The sequence below is a fragment of the Wasmannia auropunctata genome, unplaced genomic scaffold (genome assembly GCF_000956235.1).
Source record: "Wasmannia auropunctata unplaced genomic scaffold, wasmannia.A_1.0 LD335517.1, whole genome shotgun sequence".
Lineage (NCBI taxonomy): Eukaryota > Metazoa > Arthropoda > Insecta > Hymenoptera > Formicidae > Wasmannia > Wasmannia auropunctata.
In genome coordinates, this window is record NW_012027373.1 from 54788 (window position 1) to 74543 (window position 19756).

The 19756-nt window shown below is 41.5% G+C and overlaps 1 protein-coding gene across 1 annotated transcript in view; it reads left to right on the forward strand.

The window, feature by feature from the left end:
• Nucleotides 1–19151, forward strand: part of LOC105456836 (agrin) — a 46996-nt gene extending 27845 nt beyond the window's left edge. The window contains exons 2-9 of the mRNA XM_011701158.1: nt 9910–10026; nt 11402–11711; nt 12957–13100; nt 14538–14702; nt 14994–15158; nt 15338–15460; nt 16007–16183; nt 18736–19151. Coding sequence (XP_011699460.1) covers nt 9910–10026; nt 11402–11711; nt 12957–13100; nt 14538–14702; nt 14994–15158; nt 15338–15460; nt 16007–16183; nt 18736–18967 — 1433 coding nt within the window. The 3' untranslated portion in view covers nt 18968–19151. The remainder of the gene's footprint in view (nt 1–9909; nt 10027–11401; nt 11712–12956; nt 13101–14537; nt 14703–14993; nt 15159–15337; nt 15461–16006; nt 16184–18735) is intronic.
• The last annotated feature ends 605 nt before the right edge of the window (nt 19152–19756 follow it).

The window sequence follows — 19756 nt, forward strand, 5'->3', positions numbered from 1 at the left end:
AAAATTGCCGGACGAAGGCAAAAGTTTCAATTAACCGATAGACGAGAGCGCGCCAGCAGAGACAACTGTAAAGTGTATCTAATAATTGATAAATATACTGTAATTTGAGTCGTTTGTCGTGAAATAGTACGATGCCTATAATAGATTTGTCATAGAGAGAAAGCTCTCTAAAAGTGAATCCGTGGAATCATCACTGATTTTCAGTGTAAGGGAAGGGGAGGGGGGCAAATAGTGTCACTTTAAATTTCTTCTCTTTCTCGCGTCTATTTTACCACTACTCGTTAATAGAAAGACAGTTCTCAAGCATCTAATCATTTTCTGAAAAAGCAGTAAAAATCAAAAGCCAAATGTAGCTAGCGGAGAGGCTTTTGCATTCGTGAAATCAGGTAAAACCTGGATCTTTTTTTGATATTTGAAGTTATATTTTGTTAATTGCTGAATCGTTGAATGAGATCTAACCTATTCTATGTCATACGGTATCTTTTTCTTCTATTTTGATATGATTCCTATGGTTATATATTAATTTTATTTCTCTCGCAGTAAAATTTTAAAGGAAATAAGAAGTACTAGCAATTAATATTACTACTATTATTTATCAATAAATAAAAATCTACATATGGCAGAGTATAGAAATTAATATAAATTACCTTATCTAATCAAATTGTCAAACGACGTCGATTAGGAGTTAAGAATTATGTATTTTGTAATTGTCCCATAGGGTGTCACTATTTACCATTAAGGTGGGGCAAATAGTAACAAATGTAGGTTTCAGTTTTTATGAAAAGGCCGCATACATGACTTGTGGAAACTACTCTAGTCAAGTTGTTTGTATATTTGAAAGTGGAAAGTACTCTTTTAGTGAAAAATTATATCTTGTGAACTTGAAATTAGCTTGTAGGAGAGAGAGGAAAAAATTCGTCACTATTTGCCCCCCCCCCCTTTTCTTATATCATTTTCCAGTGGCATACTTTGAACTATGATGAGCAGTGACTATTTTAATGTTGTTTCAGTGATAATATACTGATTCAACAGTGAATATCACTGAAAGACAGTGAGTTTCATTGTCAAACAGTTTTGAGAACTGAAACTCACTGTCTTTCAGTGATATATTCACTGTTTGAATCAATATATTATATCACTAAAACTACATTGAAATAGTCACTGTTTATCACAGTTTTAAGTATACTGGAAAATGATATACATAAAATCAGTGTTGATTTACTTTTAGAGAGATTTTGCTAAAGTAGTATCCAAAAGTCAAAATAGCTAAAAATTTAGCTAAATGCAGAAAGTAATGTTCGATCATCAAAATACGGTCTAATAAAATTGTTATGTAGGACGCTCAAGCTGATTGTTAGAATATCCAAATTTTTTGAAGCATTGCTTGTTAACGCTTGAGCGTTTCATAATTATTCTGACAGTCCAAAATTATTTTCAGATAAGCATCAGCTAAATTTTCAGATGCTTTAGCAAAACCGTTCTTTCCACACAGAAATTCCCGCTTGCGCGTTCTTCGCGCTAATATTTACGCAGTCGTATCTCGAGCACGCGCGTTATCGTAACTCGATGTTATGAAAACCGGTTATAATGACTAATATATGTACTATCGCGAGGATGCGCATCATCGAATCATCATGCGATCATTGATTTACTCGCCAAGCTCGCTCTATCGTTGCGAGAGTCTGTAAATAAAATCGTTTAAGATTGATATTAAAATTAATAGTACTCCCTCTTTCTCTCTCTCTTTCCTCTCTCTCGCTCTACGTAATGTTGGAAAGTCATTATTAATTATGAAATATTTTATCTTTAAATACTAATGGAAGATTTAAAGAGATCAATGAATCAAGCATCGAAAATAATCGAGTATATATATATATGTAATTTGACCTACAATATATATCCATTTCACGTGAAAATATATGTAACATTTCACGTAAAATCTATATGAAATAAAAAAACACGATCGGTACGTTTCGCAGTTGCAGAGAACGGATTTATGGGCGATTCATAGACAATGCACTTCGCTATTCCAATGACATCATCGATCAACGAAGGGCGCGTGAAAAGCCTATACGGCATATCAGCGTTTCGGATCGCATTCGGCGCGACAATAGCGTCGGACAATTGAATAATTTATACACTCGGACTGTGCCGATATTTTGCTCCCTGTAAGTGTAAAGTGATCGCAAGGACCGGCTTTACTCCTCTCTCGCGAAAGGGAAACTTTCTTGCGTCGTTGTAGTGAAGCGGCGTCTACAATAAGACTTAAGATTTAAGCTTTAAGGTAGTAATTCGTGATGTCATTTCCGTTCGTAAGGCGTTTCCGCCTTTACTTTAGCCTTAACTTTAATCCTCAAGCGAATTAACGAAATTCCTATACGGCTAAAAGTTTACGGCTTAAAGTCGTGCGATATAAGAACCAATCGTCACACTGCCTTCCATTGTTTTTTCTTATTGCTTTCTGATTGGATGCTTAGTCGTTAAAGTTTAAAGTTATAATCTTACAACGTTTATTTATTGTAGACACTACGATGTAACGGCTTAACGCTTACAGACTTACTTTAAGATTTAAAGCTTAAATCTTAAGTCTTAAGTTTCATTGTAGAACGGGCTTAACAGAAATTGCAAGCTAACGAGCCGAGCGCCTCCAAGTACTGCGGCGTCTACAATGAGACTTAAGATTTAAAATTTAAGAAAATTGACCAATCATAGCCGATTATTCATCTCACGTGAAAAGAATAATCGATTGTGATTGGTCAATTTTCTTAAATTTTCTTAAGTCTTGAGTCTCATATTAGTCCCGAAACACAATAGATGTAGTAAGCCTTAAGCTGTAAGAAATTGACCAATCATAATCGATTATTCTCTTCACATATTCAACTGCGATTGGTTCATTTCTTACGGCTTAAGATTTACTATACCTATTGTGTTTCGGGACTTAAGGGCCGTCTACAATAAAAGTATAGTAAATCGTAAGCCGTAAAAAATTGACTAATTACAGTTGAATATGAGCAGAATAATCGATTACGATTACAATTTCTTAAGACTTACGACTTTACTACTCTCATTGTAGACGGACCCTTATAGACTCCGCTTCCAACGGCGCAAAGGGTTAAGAAGAATTACTTAACTAGCTGGCGTAATGATAATTTCTACTGTGACGCGCACTGGCGGTCGGAAGGGGGAGCGTTTAACCGGACGATTATCTTGTCACGTCGGTGGTTTAATAATTATAAAGTCCCGATGAGTCGACGGGGCGGAGAAAAAGAGGAGGAGGTACGGGGATGGAGGAGAAAAAGAGAACGCTGATTTCTCCAACAACAGATTTAACTTCTCGCAAAGTGGCTTTTCGCCACGGGGTAACCGTCCACGGCACGCCTGCAGGTAACTGTGCCGTTAAAAATTGTATAACAATCTGTTTAGCCGGCCGGCCGGTCGGTCGGTCGCCGTGAGGCACAACAAGTGCTTCCTCTAATTTGTCACGCGTCCTAACGAGTGTTCCCCGTGCCGAGAAAGAGAGAGAGAGAGAGAGACAGACAGAGACAAAGAGGAAGCTGGCATACGCCACGCTCCAGCGCGGCGCACGAGCCCGATTCATGTATATACGCATATATACATTCGCGTGCTGCACCGTGAACTTGCAGCCGCGTAATATGCGCGATCGCGTTCCGCCATCAATTACCGCGGCACGGCCGTTGTTCGTCCTGCCTGATTTCACTTCTATTTCTGGTACGCGCGATGCCGCGCCGGGGTCTGTATATCCATCAGCATATGCGTACAGCACGCCGGTCAACCGGTCCTCGATCGCGGGGCCGCGCGAAATCGACACCTGTCACTCCGCGAAAAAGGGATTGATGTGGGAAGGACAAACAAAAGGTGGGAATTGGGCGAAAGAGAAAGGGGAAGAAAGTAACCCCGTATTAGTGAAGTCGATTGGAGGAGACTCTCTTGAGGGAATCCGCGCGCTTCGCGTGGATCTTGAACTCGAGACTTCAAGAGAGCCTGCAGCGTGTGATCCGACCAGCTGATCTCACAACTCCTCTCCGCCGAGGAGAAGGTCCGCGCGGGAAGGAGGGAACAAAGGAGAGAGAGACGGCGCTCGGACATTAATCGTTTTATTTACCAGTCGCGCGCGCGATATATGGCATTCGTATATACTCCTGCATATGAAATCGTTCCGGTTCGTTAAATTGATCTTTATTTCAGCCGTTATCGATCTTTCTTTCTCTCTCTCTCCTTCGATCGTCGTCGTCGCGGCGCGCCGTGAGTCCGTGCCTCTTCCACGGGCTCTCGTTTCGAGGACAAAAATTCGAAGAGCAGCATCCACCCGACCGCCGCCGCGCGCCGGCCGGTGCATCCTTGCCGCGGTTCACCGACCCGCATATGCCTTCCCCTCTCGTCCCTCTTCTTCCTTTTCTCTCTCTCCCCCCTCCTCCTCCTCCTCTTCCTCTCTCCCTCCCTGCCCGGGCGCATTCATTGTGCACCGTACCGCATGCATGCACGCGCGCGACCCGCAGTTTCTACGGTCCTATAATTCGATCTGCATTGTTCGCCAATCGCCGATCGCCGCGCTTATTCAGACGTCGGCTGCTTATTGGCATAATTGATTCATTTAATCGTGTCGGGATGGAGGGACGGGGACAACCGACTTGTCTACAGTCGTCTGCGAACGGAACCGCGAGATCGAATTCCTCGGGCGCGAAAAGATCATGTCGTTTCCGCCGCGCAAATACGAGCCGCCGACGATTTAATGGATACAGTCTTCCTCTTCCGCTTTCTTATTTACATTTAACTAGTTTATACACTCACATTTATTTATTTCTAATTTATAGTTTATATGTTTATTAGTTTGTGTGTGCCATGGAAAATAATAACAGATTCGAAATTAACTCATGTTCGATTGATTAAATTAACCTTTGCTTTACGTCCTTGCTTTAAAAATGATACAACTTAAAAGATTAAATTTCCTATAGAAGGGGAAAACTATTTTTTAGAATCGAGAGAGAGAGAGAGAGAGAGAGAGAGAGAAACAGAGACAGAAAAAATTGACTAATAAAAAAGTATGCAAAAGGAATATAAGTACATTTTAGTTAGTATAACCAAAAATGTTTAATATGATCATTTTTGTCATTTTTGTTTTACAACGTCTAAAAAAACCACTTTTTGTTTTAATTATAACGATTTCTTATTAAGTTAACTTAGTTTGTATTTTGTAAGTGAAATATGGATTCCCCCAAAGTGGGTTACCATCCATATATGGGATGACAGTCAGGACTGAATCCGAGACTCGCCGACTACAAGTCGATTGCATTCATATACAATATATGTCATGCATCACTCCTGAAGTTAAGTTAGTTCATAATTAAGTAGAGAATTAAGTTCATAATTAAGTAGAAAAGCGCCAAATATGATCGAAGTTGCATCTTGATGAGTAATAATAAAATTTCTGTAAATTTTAAATACATTTCTTTAAATACAATTTTTATAGAAAAATATTATTAGACACCAAGATCCAGCCTCATTTTTTTGGTCTTCATTTAATTGTTTACTATACAGCGATCTAATTTAACTTAATAAGTTAGTCCATTTTTAATGATTGATAGGGTAAAGTTTACTTAACTCATTCGTGATAATAATTTGATAATAACGTTTTTTTAATTGTGCCACTTTTAAAGAAAGGATACGATGTGAAAATTATCAGTTACCCCACTAAGCATCTTATGAAACAACACGCTAATTAATTGCAGGAACGATCTCGCGTGTTGACTTATTTCTCAGTTTTGTGTACAGTGTATGGAAAGAAAACGATTTTATTGAAAAATCTAAAATTTTACTGATGTGTCTAGGCAGATCTAAAAGTAAATTTTGTTGGATTATCAAAAAAATTATGTTGAAAGCGCAAAATGATTGCCAGAATATTAAAACTTTTTTATATTCCAACAGAATTTTGATGGTCCAACAAAATTTATTTCCAGATCTATCTTGTACAAAATTCTCAATTTTTCAATAAAATCGTTTCTTCCGTGAATAGCTACAGCAATCAACTCGATATCAAACCGATACGCTGATACGCGTGAAATCGATGGAGCAAATAATGAAATACTGTAGTATTTGTAATATTTGATTACAATCACTGCCAATAGAGATTATTTACCTCCCGAAAAGAATGATTTTGTTGAAAGATCTAAAAATTTTGCTAAAAACAGATCTGAAAATAATTTTTTGTTGAATTATTAAAATAATTTATTGGAATATTGAAACTGATAAGCATTGCTATAAAACGTTTTAATATTTTAGCAATCACTTTGATTTTCGCACAAAATTATTTTGATTATTGAACAAAAATTATTTTCAGATCTGGATTCAGCAAAATTGTTCTTTTCGTGCTCGAATTATAATCGCTCGAAAAGTGATTCGAACAATCGTGATTCTTCTTTGAAAAAGCATGGCGACACCGTCCGACAGGACGATTGTCGCGAAGAAAAGGAGTGAATATTGCATTCGGTTTAAGTCGTGCGAGCGATTAAGCAATTATCGTTTCGCGCGGAAAGTTACGTATAAAGCGCGCACGTGTGGAGCGTAACTCTAAAACTCCGTTTTAAAGTTCACTTCGCACGTGCGAAAACTGCACCGCGCGCGTGAAATCCCGGTTTCTTTTTAATTACTGTTCCATCTCGCGTAAGTACGAGCGAGTGCCAGTGAGAATGATGGAAGGGAGGGTGAAGTGCGCGGCGCATCAAGAGCGGCGCGACTAAAAAGAGCTGCGAATGATCGATAGGCGGAGCGGGTTACAGGGCAGCGCGGCGCGATCGATTTCCGCCGGCGCGGGCGTCACAATCGAAGGCACGTCTGTAAATGCGCGTGGAGGCAACACTTTCGGCCTTTCGGCGGGAGATGACATATCTTTCAGAATCCCTCTGCTCCCCGCTCCTCGCGCACCTCTTCTCTTCCTCCCCCCCCTCCGCTTCTCGCCTCTCCGACACTCTCGACGATGTCAATTTAGATATCGCGCAACGTCGAGACGTTGATATATACGGTGGCGCGAGTCATTAAGCGGCCGATGCCGGGCCGATCGATAAATTGTAATCAGTGTAATTATACGGTCGCTCGTAAACCTGCCTTTACGTTTACGCCTGTCCGCGTGCGGCGTGTACGCCCGTGCGTATATAGCCGCACGACGCGTGTGTCCCGATTTCCCACGGAACGCGAAGAATCCTGTTTTCGGGCCGAGCTATCGGGCGATACGCACACGCGCGTATTGGGGGGGCCCGAAGGAGGTCGAAAAGCGAAGGCGCGGCCAAGCAAGAATAAAGAGAGAGAGAGAGAGAGAGAGAGAGAGAGAGAGAGAGAGAGAGAGAGAGAGAAAAAAAAGAGAGACTCGCTTATTTTCCTTCGACGATGCTCGCGGTTCTTTCCTCGCGCAAATTTGGTGCAAACGCTCTTTTAAGTGGGAAGGTACGGGGAGGGGGGGGCGTTCGGTTTACTCTCGTGCGGCCGCTGCGATTACAGGCGCAATTTGCGAGATTAATAAATAATGCGTTAAACCCGCCGGGCTGCATGCTCGATCGGAGAGGATCGGAGCGCGTAATAAAGCGCGCGCTGGCGCGCGCGATCCATTTCCACGATACACGAAACCGAAACCCGACGGGTGAACCGCGCCCTCGGACGCCCTCCCCCGGTACATCCTTAACTGTAAAGTTCGATTTTATAATTTGTTATATATTATGCGATCCGGTGTGGAGCGGGTGCCGTAAATCCCGTGTGCTGTTGACCCGACGCTCGCTGGACCGAGACCGGCAGCGGCGGCGGCGGCGGCGGCGAGGACCTGCGCGCGGCCAGATATCTGCCTCTCGGAACGGTCAACCGGAAGTAATTAAGGTTTCGACAGAGAATCTCCTTGTGGCGGGATAAACGCCGCGGCCAAAAAGAGCGACGACGAGAGGGAGCACCTCGTCGGGAAATTACGTTACATACATCCCGCTTTCTCTTCTCCTCTACTCCTATCTCTCTCTCTCCTCTCGTCGCTTCTCTAGCCGCGCGCGCGCGGAGGCCTTAAATATCATCTCAATGCGGGCCTACGTGTAGGTACTTATATCCCATGTGCGGCTCATGCAGAATACCCCGTTAACGATTTAATATACCGCCGCGCGCGCTTCGCATCCCCCTTCGCGTATTATAACACACCGCGACGAAAGACCGGTGTGCTGCATATACTCGCATACCCGTCGCGGTGATGTACAGCAGCCTTCGCTCCCCTCGGTAAAAAAATAAAAAAAAAAAAAAAAAAACCTGCGACACACACCGCGCCGCGCGGCTCGGCAACATCCGCGCGCCGCGGCTTTCGACATTTCCGCCGTGACCCAGGCGCCTCCGCGACTAACACGACTTTACCTTTACGACGCGCTTATAGACCGCGCGCGAAGGGCCTCGCCGCGATCGCGGAGAAAGCGGCGGCGCGAGAAGCCGCGACGGAATGGATTTTGCGCGCGCGCGCGTCCGCGTGCGATAAATAATCTCCCCGCCCTCTCGAGATTGTTTAATAATCGTCGAGGAATGCGCGTTATATAGCTCCTCGGCCACGCCGCCGATGTGATGCATTTCACAAGCCCTGACGTCGCCGATCAGCTCGCCGCGCCGCGCCGCGCGCGATCGCGCCCAGGCCCGATCTTATCCGACGTATCGCGCATTAAACGTTTCCGCGAGCGCGCGCTCTCCCGCGTTCAACTATACACTATTTAATGGACTTCCTATGTTCAATGGATCGCAATATCCTGAGATATTCGAGCGATCGTTTCGTCAGTTAAAGGGAGCCGAGGGAGAGAGAGAGAGAGAGAGAGAGAGAGAGAGAGGGGCGCGCATTCGAGAGAACAGTCTGGTTTTATTCCGTATTATGGCTGAACCATGCGTGTACTACGACTCACTTCTTCCACTCAGGCGGGTATATTTATTTTTTGCCGTTGACTCTCCTTGACTTCCTCCCTGCGCCGCGCGGCCGCGTTACACATGCTTATAAGCGTTATATTATTATTATTATTATTATTATTATTACAATTATGTCATTACAATAATAGGCGCTCTCTTTAATGCGGTCGCGAGGTATGTGGTGTGGTGGCGCGCGCGCGAGGTTACCGCGATGGCGCATAACAAAACGAAGCACCTAACAGTAAATGTTATTACACTTTTTTCTTCCCCCCCCTCCCTTTTCTCTCTCTTTTTTCCTCTTCTTTAATCAGAGTACCGTTGATGGTACTCACTTCGGTTAAACTTCGCTTTTCTAACAGTATCTCGGGCGTACTCGGTAGAGCACGGCCTGTTAAATGAGTGGGAGGTGGGGAGGGGGAGGGGGGGGGATTTCTCGCGCGCGCACACAATTTAGTGAAACGATCTCGCATACCCGCGGTGGTGATACCTACCCACCTATATTCCATTCGATTCGCTTATGGCGACGCGCGCGATACCATTAAGATACAAATTATCCTCGATCGCGATTGCGATCGACATTATTACGATTCGCGCATACGAATGTGCGCGTGCGCGATATAATCGTTATCATGTGCATATGTACACGGAAAGAACAATTTTGCTGTATCCAGCTCTGAAAATAATTTTTATTCAATAATCAAAATAATTTTGTGCGAAAGTCAAAGCGATTGCTAGAATATCAAAACGTTTTATAGCAATACGTATCAGTTTTAACATTCCAACAAATTATTTTGATGATTCAACAAAAAATTATTGTTAGATGTTTTTAGCAAAATTTTTAGATCTTTCAACAAAATCATTCTTTCGTATTTAGCAAAATTTTTAAAATAATTTTTTGTTGAATCATCAAAATAATTATATAATTATATAATAAAATATATTATCCTCGTTAACACGGAACATTTTTTCTTCTCTGTCTTCACGCAGATTACGTGTCCGGTGCGTGTCCCAGGATATGCCCGCCAAGCGGCGAGCCCGTGTGCGGCAGCGACGGTGTCATATACGCGTCGCAGTGCGAAATGCGGAAGAAGATGTGCGGCAAGGGTAAGAGGAGAGCTTTTAATTATAATAGTTATTATATATAGCAGCACACGCGCGGCGCGCTCCGGTTCGCTCGTCGCGGAGATTACAGTTTTTTCCTTCCCTCTCTCTCCCTTCCCCTCCTTCCGAGACGCTGGACGTATATATATCACGGGCATAACTCCGTCTATATGATTTCGTTATCCCGTTTTGTATATTAACCGACCGTAGAAGAATGAGTGCGCGCGCGCGCGCGCGCGTAAGGCCCATTAGTAGCGGTTATATATCGAGAAATATAACCGCGGACGGGCCCGCGCTTCAATTACAATCGCGGAAATAATACGACCTTCATTCGCCCCGGTACGTCTTCGAATGCGATATTATATATACCCGTGCCTCTCCACCGGCGCGGCGCGGACGGTCACGATAAAAGAGATATACCTATTCGTATTCTCTTTCCGCGCCCGGGATATAGCGGCCTACGGTAACGAGGATCCGTTTCATTCGTATAATAGATGACCGCGATAAATTATATGCGCGCGAGGCCGCAAAACGAATCGCGATTTCCTAGAGCGTCGAAACGAACTATTTACGCGCCGGGGTTGATCGGGGTGATTTGTATACGCGCGGTTCGTATAGGTACATATACGCGCGAGCGAGCCGGCGAGGGACGAAGAAGACGAGGTCGCGCGTATGTATATGTATACACGTGTGTACGTACAGTCAGTGGCACAAGAGCGTGTTATCTGTCCCTCTTGAGAAAGAAAAGATTTTTGAAAAATAATTATATGATTTTGAATTATATCATATACGCTTCGATGCATTTATATTTAATACGTCATCCAGTTCCCTCCGTTGTCGATTAAGGCTTGGAAGTGTCGAGGCATTTCTACAAGGTTTTTTTTTTAATGAAAATCTCGGAAACTCCAGATCATGACTTCCAAATCGAACGTAATTTGATACGATAATTTCTTCGGGAGTAAAGACAGGCTTTTTCTGCATCTATAGATTTTTATAGCAATTAATACATTTTCAATCGCGTTAACATGAAGAGATTGTAAAAATCAGTGTTTTGTGTAAAAATGCCATTTTATGTACCCTGTATTTATTGTGTGTTTTATCCTGCAGTTGCAACACAATAATTAAACCGAAATGAAATCTAACTTTCAAAGCATTTTAGCCTAATGTATTGCAAATATTAACACACAAAAATTTTACTCATACGACATCTATTAACAGAATTATGAATAACACGCTTTTGTGCCACTGACTGTACATACATATGTTGCGTTACGCGCGGAGAGATCTCTCGTTTACTCGCCGACTCGACTCGACCGCGCGAAATCTATCTCACGTATCTCATTTATTTTTCTCGCTCGTCGGTAACTCGCTCATTTAGGCGTTACCGTGGCCACGGAGAAGACGGCTTGCCTGAGGTCATCCGGTAGCAAGTGCGAGCACCGCTGCCCGGGCGATCAGGATCCGGTATGCGGCACCGATGGGCGTACCTACCTGAACAAGTGCATGCTCAGGGTGGAGATCTGCCGGGTCGGGATCGAGCTGTCTCATCTCGGGCCGTGCAACAATATTTCGGCCCACAGGGAGAACTGTCCGGTCTCGTGCGATTACGCGCCGCTCGACGGACCGGTTTGCGGAAGCGACGGAAACGTCTACAAGTCCACGTGTCAGATGAAGCTGCTCACTTGCGGGTATGTCTGTACAGGTCTCGGCCCCTCGGTAATTTACGGCTCGCGCACGGCTCGAGCCGTGCGAGATGCACGCGAATTTTCGAAGCTACGAAAACCCGTGTTCGAAGCTCGTAATGAGAGATTTATATTGGAGAATGATTGCGCATTGAAGATTAGAATTTGAATTTTAAACAAATAATTTTAATTTTAATCCATTTCATCGGTTTCATTTTGATTAAATTCGAATTTCCAATTTGCAATCTTCAATTTTTAATGCGTAGTTTGATACAAATGTTTTGACTACAATATTAGCTAAAATTGAAACTTAAAACGACAAAAAAAAACAAAAAAATGACAAAAAATTTTGATTTGATTTTGAATATAGAACTGCAAAAGATGAAGCAATAAATAACTTGATTTATGATTGTTTATGCGATATAACCATATCTTTCTGCAGTTTTAGATAAATAATTTTTGAACGAGTAAATGGCGCCAAATAAATTTTTGCACGAATATTTATTAGACTTTTATTAGTATATGTAAAAAATTTGATTTTTAATTCGTAATGATGCTTCCCATTAAATTTGCAAATAAGTACTATATGTATAAAATATATATACTATAAGTCTATATAAGTACTATAAAATAAAGGTACTATAAATATAAGTACTATATAAATATATGCGATTCTACATAAAAATCAATACAAAAGAAAAATCAAATAACTTTCAAACCAATAAGAGAATTGTTTTTTTTACATGGATCGCCGCGTTAATAGAAAAATAACACAAGTAAAAATTAGCATTTTTTAGATAATGAAAGGAAATTTATTTGAAAATTTTAGAGATTTCTATCAATGAGAGGAAGTACTTAGACGTAATAATAAAACAATTTATGAAATTTTTATATTTTTAATAATGTTTTGAGATGTGACACATATATGTACATCCTTAATCTTCGTCTCGCGTTTGCCCGACGAGAATTTCTTTTTCATACGATAAAATTAGATCCGTTATAATATTTTATTCGCGATTACGTTTATGTCTACATCTCACCTATTATTTCTCCCATTTTCCGTATGAAAAAAAGAATTACTGACTTTCATAAATACTGCAATTCACTGTAGACGCCGTTGCAGTCGTCCCTCCTCGTAAAACGCAAAACGCGTATTATTCTGTGGGAAGGGGAGTTTATTTTCCCTAAGTCTAAGCATAAAATACTAAGCCTGGCCGCAAAAAACGATTTTGACTTTTTCCGGTTTCGCAGCCAAGGCGTCGTGCGTACGAATAAGAAGCACTGCCAGACCACAAGACATTGTCGTGAATCGTGCTGGCGTGGTGCCAAGCCTGCCTGCGGTAGCGACGGCATTTTGTACTCGAACACCTGCAAAATGCGAGCGAAGAATTGCGGGTGAGTCGGCAAAGATCCACGACGAATTTCAACGTATACGACCGGGAGGGACCGCTCGAGATTTTGCAACAAAACTCTCGTGGGCCCTCGTAACCCGCCTGTCCCCTCCCCGCTTATTCCTCTCAGCTTCTTTCCTCTCAGCGTTGCTCCCTGCGCGCACTTAATTATTCGTGCCACTGCAAATCCAAGTGTGTAAATCTGTAGTCACTTTTTACGCATTTATATGGGTGTTATATTTTTACACATTTTATCTTTTTTTTTTCACACAGTTAAATGCATATTTTTTTACACGCTTACACATATTATTGTAAAATTAACCCGTAAAAGACACCTCAGTGCGAATTTGCCCATAAAATTTTCAATTGGTGGGCATTTAAAAACAGATGAATTTGGCGGTTTTCCCCCACTACGTGAATTATGTTTGTACTCTATTGCTTGAAGTAAAAAGAGGATCATTTGCGAGGGTCTTTTAGTCATTGCTTGAGGCACATGAAATGTTCGTTTGGATGCGAAAAAACTCAAACTTTTTACTATCAAAAAACATTTATTTATATTTTATTCAATCAAAACTATTTCTTACTTGAAATACAACATTTCATTAACAAAATCCAGTAAGGTTTGTGTCATTTTATTAAAAACTAAAAAAATGACAGTTATTTATTGAAAAAGCTTTTTTTCTAGTTTTTCCAAAAATGGTTTTGTTTAATACGCAGTTTTGAAAACAATTACATTTTCTTTTTTGAAAATTTAATGTTACCAATCGATTCGTCAGAAAATTTACATTGGAAAACGCACGTTTTGCTTTAATTTTGCTTTTTATTTTCAGAAGATATAAAACTTTAAAAACACTTGGTGCGAATTCGCACTTGTCAGGTGTTCTTTACGGATGTTCAAAAGAGACGTATATGTATAAGCCTTTATGGATAAGCGCGTAAAAAATATGCATTTAACTGTGTAAAACACAGATCAAATGTGTAAAAATATAGCACGCGTATAAATATGTAAAAAGTGACTACAGTACACACACTTGGATTTGCAGTGTGAATCGCTCCCCCGTTACACCCCTTGCTCCCACTCTTCGTTATAACTCCTTGCCTAACTTGAAACACATTCGAGCCATCTCATTCCTCGTCTCTTTCCACCGGGATCTTTTTGTCTAAATATTAGATTTGTTATAGCAACGCGAAACAGATCTCTCTCTCTCTCTCTCTCTCTCTCTCTCTCTCTCTCTCTCTCTTTCTCTTTCTCTCTTTCTCTCTCTTTCTCCCTTTACGCGATCCAATATTTCTCGATATCTGAATTTTCCGTCGGACTGCCGACTGATGAATTTTGTAATCCTGTCGAACTGCGCTCCAGCATGCAAAACCTCGTCGCGGTTTTATCCGACGCGACGATTTCATTAAGCCCCGACGATACTTATCGGACTGCGCCTTTTAGCAAGCACGTCTTCGAAGTGCCGATGTCGTTCTGCGTATCTCGGGAACGGACGTCCGGAAGCAACGCGTGTCCGTTGGACTGCAAAAACGAGCCGGAAGTATCGGTGTGCGGATCGGACGGGAATGTATACAGGAACGAGTGCGAGATGCAAATGCTAAATTGCGGGTGCGTATCTATCTCTTATCAACTCTATACGTGAATTATAAATATGTATATATTATAAATATATGTGATATATATTTATAATAATTATAAATACATATGTGAATTATAAAATCTCGTTAAATTCACGCGGTGCAGGAAAGCAAGTAATCATATACAGCTGCAGTCATGCAACTTATCAGCAACGCTCTTTTTTTTTTTTTCGAAAAAAAGACTTCAACTCGCTTACTTTCTTGTTACGAATAACCGACCGTCAAACGCGAGTGAGTCTTTAAGCGAAGTGTTAATCAACAGGCATGCAAGAAGAAAGATAACGGTAGTGGACTTTGAGAAGTGTCGATCCCGGCTAACGAAATGCTTGAAGCAGCAGCAGAGGTGCGGAAGCGAGGTGGATCCGGTTTGCGGCAGTGACGCGAACACCTATCCAAATCAGTGCCATTTGAACGTAGCGGTTTGCTTGTAAGTCTTGTATATTTACGTCAGTAAGGATATTGATAAATTCTGCACCCTGCTGCATTTAAGTATCGAGAGACGTAAAAATGACAGATATTCTATCGCGAACTCTATATAGCGAACTGCGTGCGTTGAGTCATCAGCGACAAATTAATCTCTCCCCGACTGCTTGATGCACATTTCAGAAAGGGCATCCAACCGGCTCATGTCGGCGAGTGCACGACCTTGAAGGAGATCGAACACTGCCCCGAAAGCTGCGCCGAAGTACCCGAGGAACCAGTTTGTGGAAGCGATGGCAACGTTTATCGGTGATTAAAGAGCGTTATTCGGATTCCAGAAACCGTTCGCCGCGTCGCGTCGGAGAGATTTTAAGGGCGCGTGCACCTCAAACGGATCGTCACTCGGCCGGGGGTGGAGGGGGGGGGAGAGGGCAGACGCTTCGGGCCGTTTTCAGAACCTCTTTTGTCCTCCGATACCCGGCGATCCGGTCGTGAATCGAGCGCGAGACAAATTGATGTTTATCAATTAAAAATTCCGAGATTTTTTGCCGGTTTATAGTCGAGCGTCGAGCGAGCGAGAAGTCCGCGATAAAATTACTTATTTCCGATTATACTGATGGGGCGCGATGTGATATAAAACACAGATTAAAATGAAAATATTCGAGTTGCAGCATTTTTTTTAATATTTTTATTTTTTACTTTTTTAAAGAACGTGTTAAGAGAACGAGTTGAGCTGAACGCGCGGTAACACAGCTGAAACGGTTAAATAGCGGGCCGCGGATCGTTTCCTCCTCTCCTCCAGAAACCGGTGTTTGCGGATGCGTCATGTGGTGCAACTTTCGTATGCATTTTTAGGTCCCTCTGCCATCTGCAACATGAGACCTGCGGCCAGAGGGTGGTCCAAGTTCCGGCACAGCACTGCCGCACCACCGCGCTCTGCAACCAGATTTGCAGCGGGGAACGTCAGTTTGTTTGCGGCTCCGATAACAAGCTCTATCGCAACGAGTGCGAGATGAAGAGGGACAATTGCGGGTAAGCCACGAAACGTTATGTTTGCTTTGCGTTTCACCGTAGCGCGGCACAGTCCTTTGTTCGAGGAGTAGGTACCCGCGCGCGGATTAGTGGGCACATCTAATGAATTAATCCCGGACCGATTCTCAAAGGAGTCTCGAGAAGTGCATAATTGCATGGGAGATCGAGCTAACTTCTACAAAGCTTTCTCTTCTCTTTGCAGCGACTTTTATCAAACATAGCAAATTAATTAAATCGTCGCTAATTGTGACGATAGGAATTGTGACAACAAGCAACAAGCAAAAATATTTTCTTCTCTTACAGACATTAAAAATTGGAAGGCAGTGATTAATTTATTATTTTAAAATACTGAAATAATTAAAAACTTTTAATTAATTGTTCTATTAATTAATAATTAATTGATTAATCTCTTATTTTAAAGCACTAAAATAATTAAAAACACTGAATAACTGCTTTTAATATTCAAAATAAGTAATTTTTAATATTAAGCAGTCCTTTGTTCGAGAAGTACTCGTGCGCAGATTAGTCGGCACATCTAATGAATTAATCCTGAACCGATTCTCAAAGGAGTCTCGAGAAGTGCATAATTGCATGGGAGATCGAGTTAACTCCTAACAAAGGTTTCTCTTTTCTTTGCAGTGACTTTTATCAAATATAGCAAATTAATTAAATCGTCGCTAATTGTGACGATAGAAATTATGACAACAAGCAACAAGCAAAAATATGTTCTTCTCTTACAGACATTTAAAATTGGAAGGTAGTGATTAATCTATTATTTTAAAATACTGAAATAATTAAAAACTTTTAATTAATTATTCTATTAATTATAATTATTGATTCATCTCTTATTTTAAAGCACTAAAATAATAAAAACACTGAATAACAATGAACTGAATAACAATGAACTGAATAACATTGATGTTCAAAATAAGTAATTTTTAATATTAAATTAGTCAATATTAAATTGGATTTTTTGTACGGGTTGACAGAGGCATTTAAAACTGTTATTTTATCTTATAATTAGATTCCACTAGAATTTTCCGCTAATTGCGGATGAGTTGTAAGATAAAATAAACGTTTTAAATGAATTTTCTTTTGAAAGAGAATTTATTTTCTCTTATTTTTCGATCGAGTTTTCTACTATCAAGGAAAGTAATTGAATTAAAGTTGAGTAAATAAAATTAAACTCAAAGAGAGAATAATTTAGCAGTTATTTTAATTTCAAATATATAATTTCCACTTTGATTTAGTAGAGGAAAAACTGCCTCGGAATAATTTCATTATTCTTGTTGTAAGTAAGAAGGTTAATTATCCAAATTCAATTATTCCATTTATTCAGAAGTGAGCCTATAGAGAGCGGCGCGCGTTTCGTGCCGCGCATGTAATTTCGTTGACCGCGATCGTGATGCCTCTTCCCGAGATATAATACTTTCCATGGACTTTCATTACGCCCGATCGCGCCATTGAAACACATCCGAGATAGAGAAGATCACCTCAGGAAACTAGTCCTCTCTCTCTCTCTCTCTCTCTCTCTCTCTCTCTCTCTCTCTCTCCTCGAGAAACGGTTAATCCGTAGCCGGTATATCGCGTGCGCGTCCGCGATGAAAGTCCGTGAGTGATTCAGCCGGAAGAGGCTGTGTCGTTCCATTACATCTTCTTTATGAAAATAATAAACCCACACCGTCTCTCTATATCGCACCCGCATACCAGCTAGGATGTTTTTGAATCCTCCTAGCCGACGTTCAAATACGCGAAAGGAAAGTATCCTACTTCGGGAAGGTGAATCGAACGCGATCGCGCGCGCGCGATCTTGAAAGTAGAGATTGTCAGTGCCATCGCGCGGCCTATTTTCCTCCAAAAGAGTCATTTTCTATTTTCGACCGCTTTCTAATGCGCCCACCGCAAATGCATATTTACCCCGATATGTTCACGTCGAATAAACCCTAATACCGGAAAAAATAATAAATGTGTAAGGCTGTTGTGCTACATACATAAGTATCAATCGAAATGTCTGCCCGAATTCCCTGAACGATGTAATTGAAGGATTTTCCACGATAAAGCCAATCAGTTTGTCCTTAAATAACAAAGTTTAAAAAAATAGACTTTTTAAAAATATATACTATCAATACTTTCGTGATTTATTAACAAATGTGAAAAAAGTTACATAGTTTATCATTAATTTAAACTTTAATAACTTTAATATAAAATTTAAATTTTATGTGACTACTGACTATGTATATTTATATTTATTTATTAACTGAAGAAGACTCTGTGTAGATCGGAACGTTTTATTGTGTTTTTTGACATTAAATTATTATTTATTAATATTATTTATTTTGTGATTCTAATATGTCACTTTTGTCCTGTCCGTTCCTTGGCCGAGTGAACTTTTTCACATTTGTTAAAAATAGACTTATTTGGTATTCTCGCGAGAGAAACCCTTCAATTACTTTCTAACGAAGTAAAATAAATCAAATTCTTCACTTTAACGACATTATATACGATATTTCAAACGGAGAGAAAAAAAAGGATGTACACCTGTGTGATTCCAGGAAACACGTGTACGTGGTACCTATGAAGAGGTGTGTCCAGGGTTTCCTGTTTCGCGGCTGCCAGAAGATCTGTCCGCCTTATTACGACCCGGTATGCGGCACCGACGGCATGACGTACAGCAACGAGTGCTTCCTGGAGATTGAAAACTGCCGCAGCAGGAGTCTCGTCACGAAAAAGTATCACGGGGTGTGCGGGCAGCCGACGGAGGAGCCGAAGAATTATCTCTATTAAAAGCTCGACCGACCGCGAGCGCTTTCGGCACGGTGATACGAGAGGAAAGAGAGAGACACGACAAAACGAAAAAAAAAAAAAAAACGAAGAGGGAAATTCGATCAAACGCGAGACTATAACTTTTCTGGCTCGTATCTCCCGGAGATTTTGAGAAGCGACAATTGTCCGTACATCGATTCGTCATGCGTCACGAGTATCCCATAGTATTTATATATAATTTCGCTCGGTTCAATATTAAGGCTCAATCTAACCGGCTGCAAAAATTCCGACGAACTCCGATCGATCGAGTATACGCGGGCCGCAATACGAGCGTTATAACTGTTCGCGACTCTTTGACGGACGAGCGCGCGCGCGGCGGCGTGACAGGAGAGAAATTCGTTCACGTGTGGATTTCGGATACTCGATCGCCTCCCTCGATCCTCCCCCTCCCCCTCCCCGCCTTCCCACCCCACCCCCCCCTCCGATGGTCCGAAACGCGCTGAATTTCCACGGGGGGACAAAACGCGCTCGAGGGAAAACGAGCATCTTGCCAGTCGCAGTCCGGATTGTTATCGTCACTGCTATTTCCTATACGATAATAGTACCGCGATTGCCGATCCCTTCTCGGACAGCCGCGCGTCCGCAATACTTTAAAGCCCGCGTCACGCCCTACGCATTGGAGAACGAGGACTGCGAGTCGGATATTGGAATTCGACCAGTCGAAACGAAATGGATTAAAATTATCTCGCTGGTCGAATTTTGATCCTCAATTCGCAATTTTCAGTCTTCAATGCGTAGATCGATACGGAA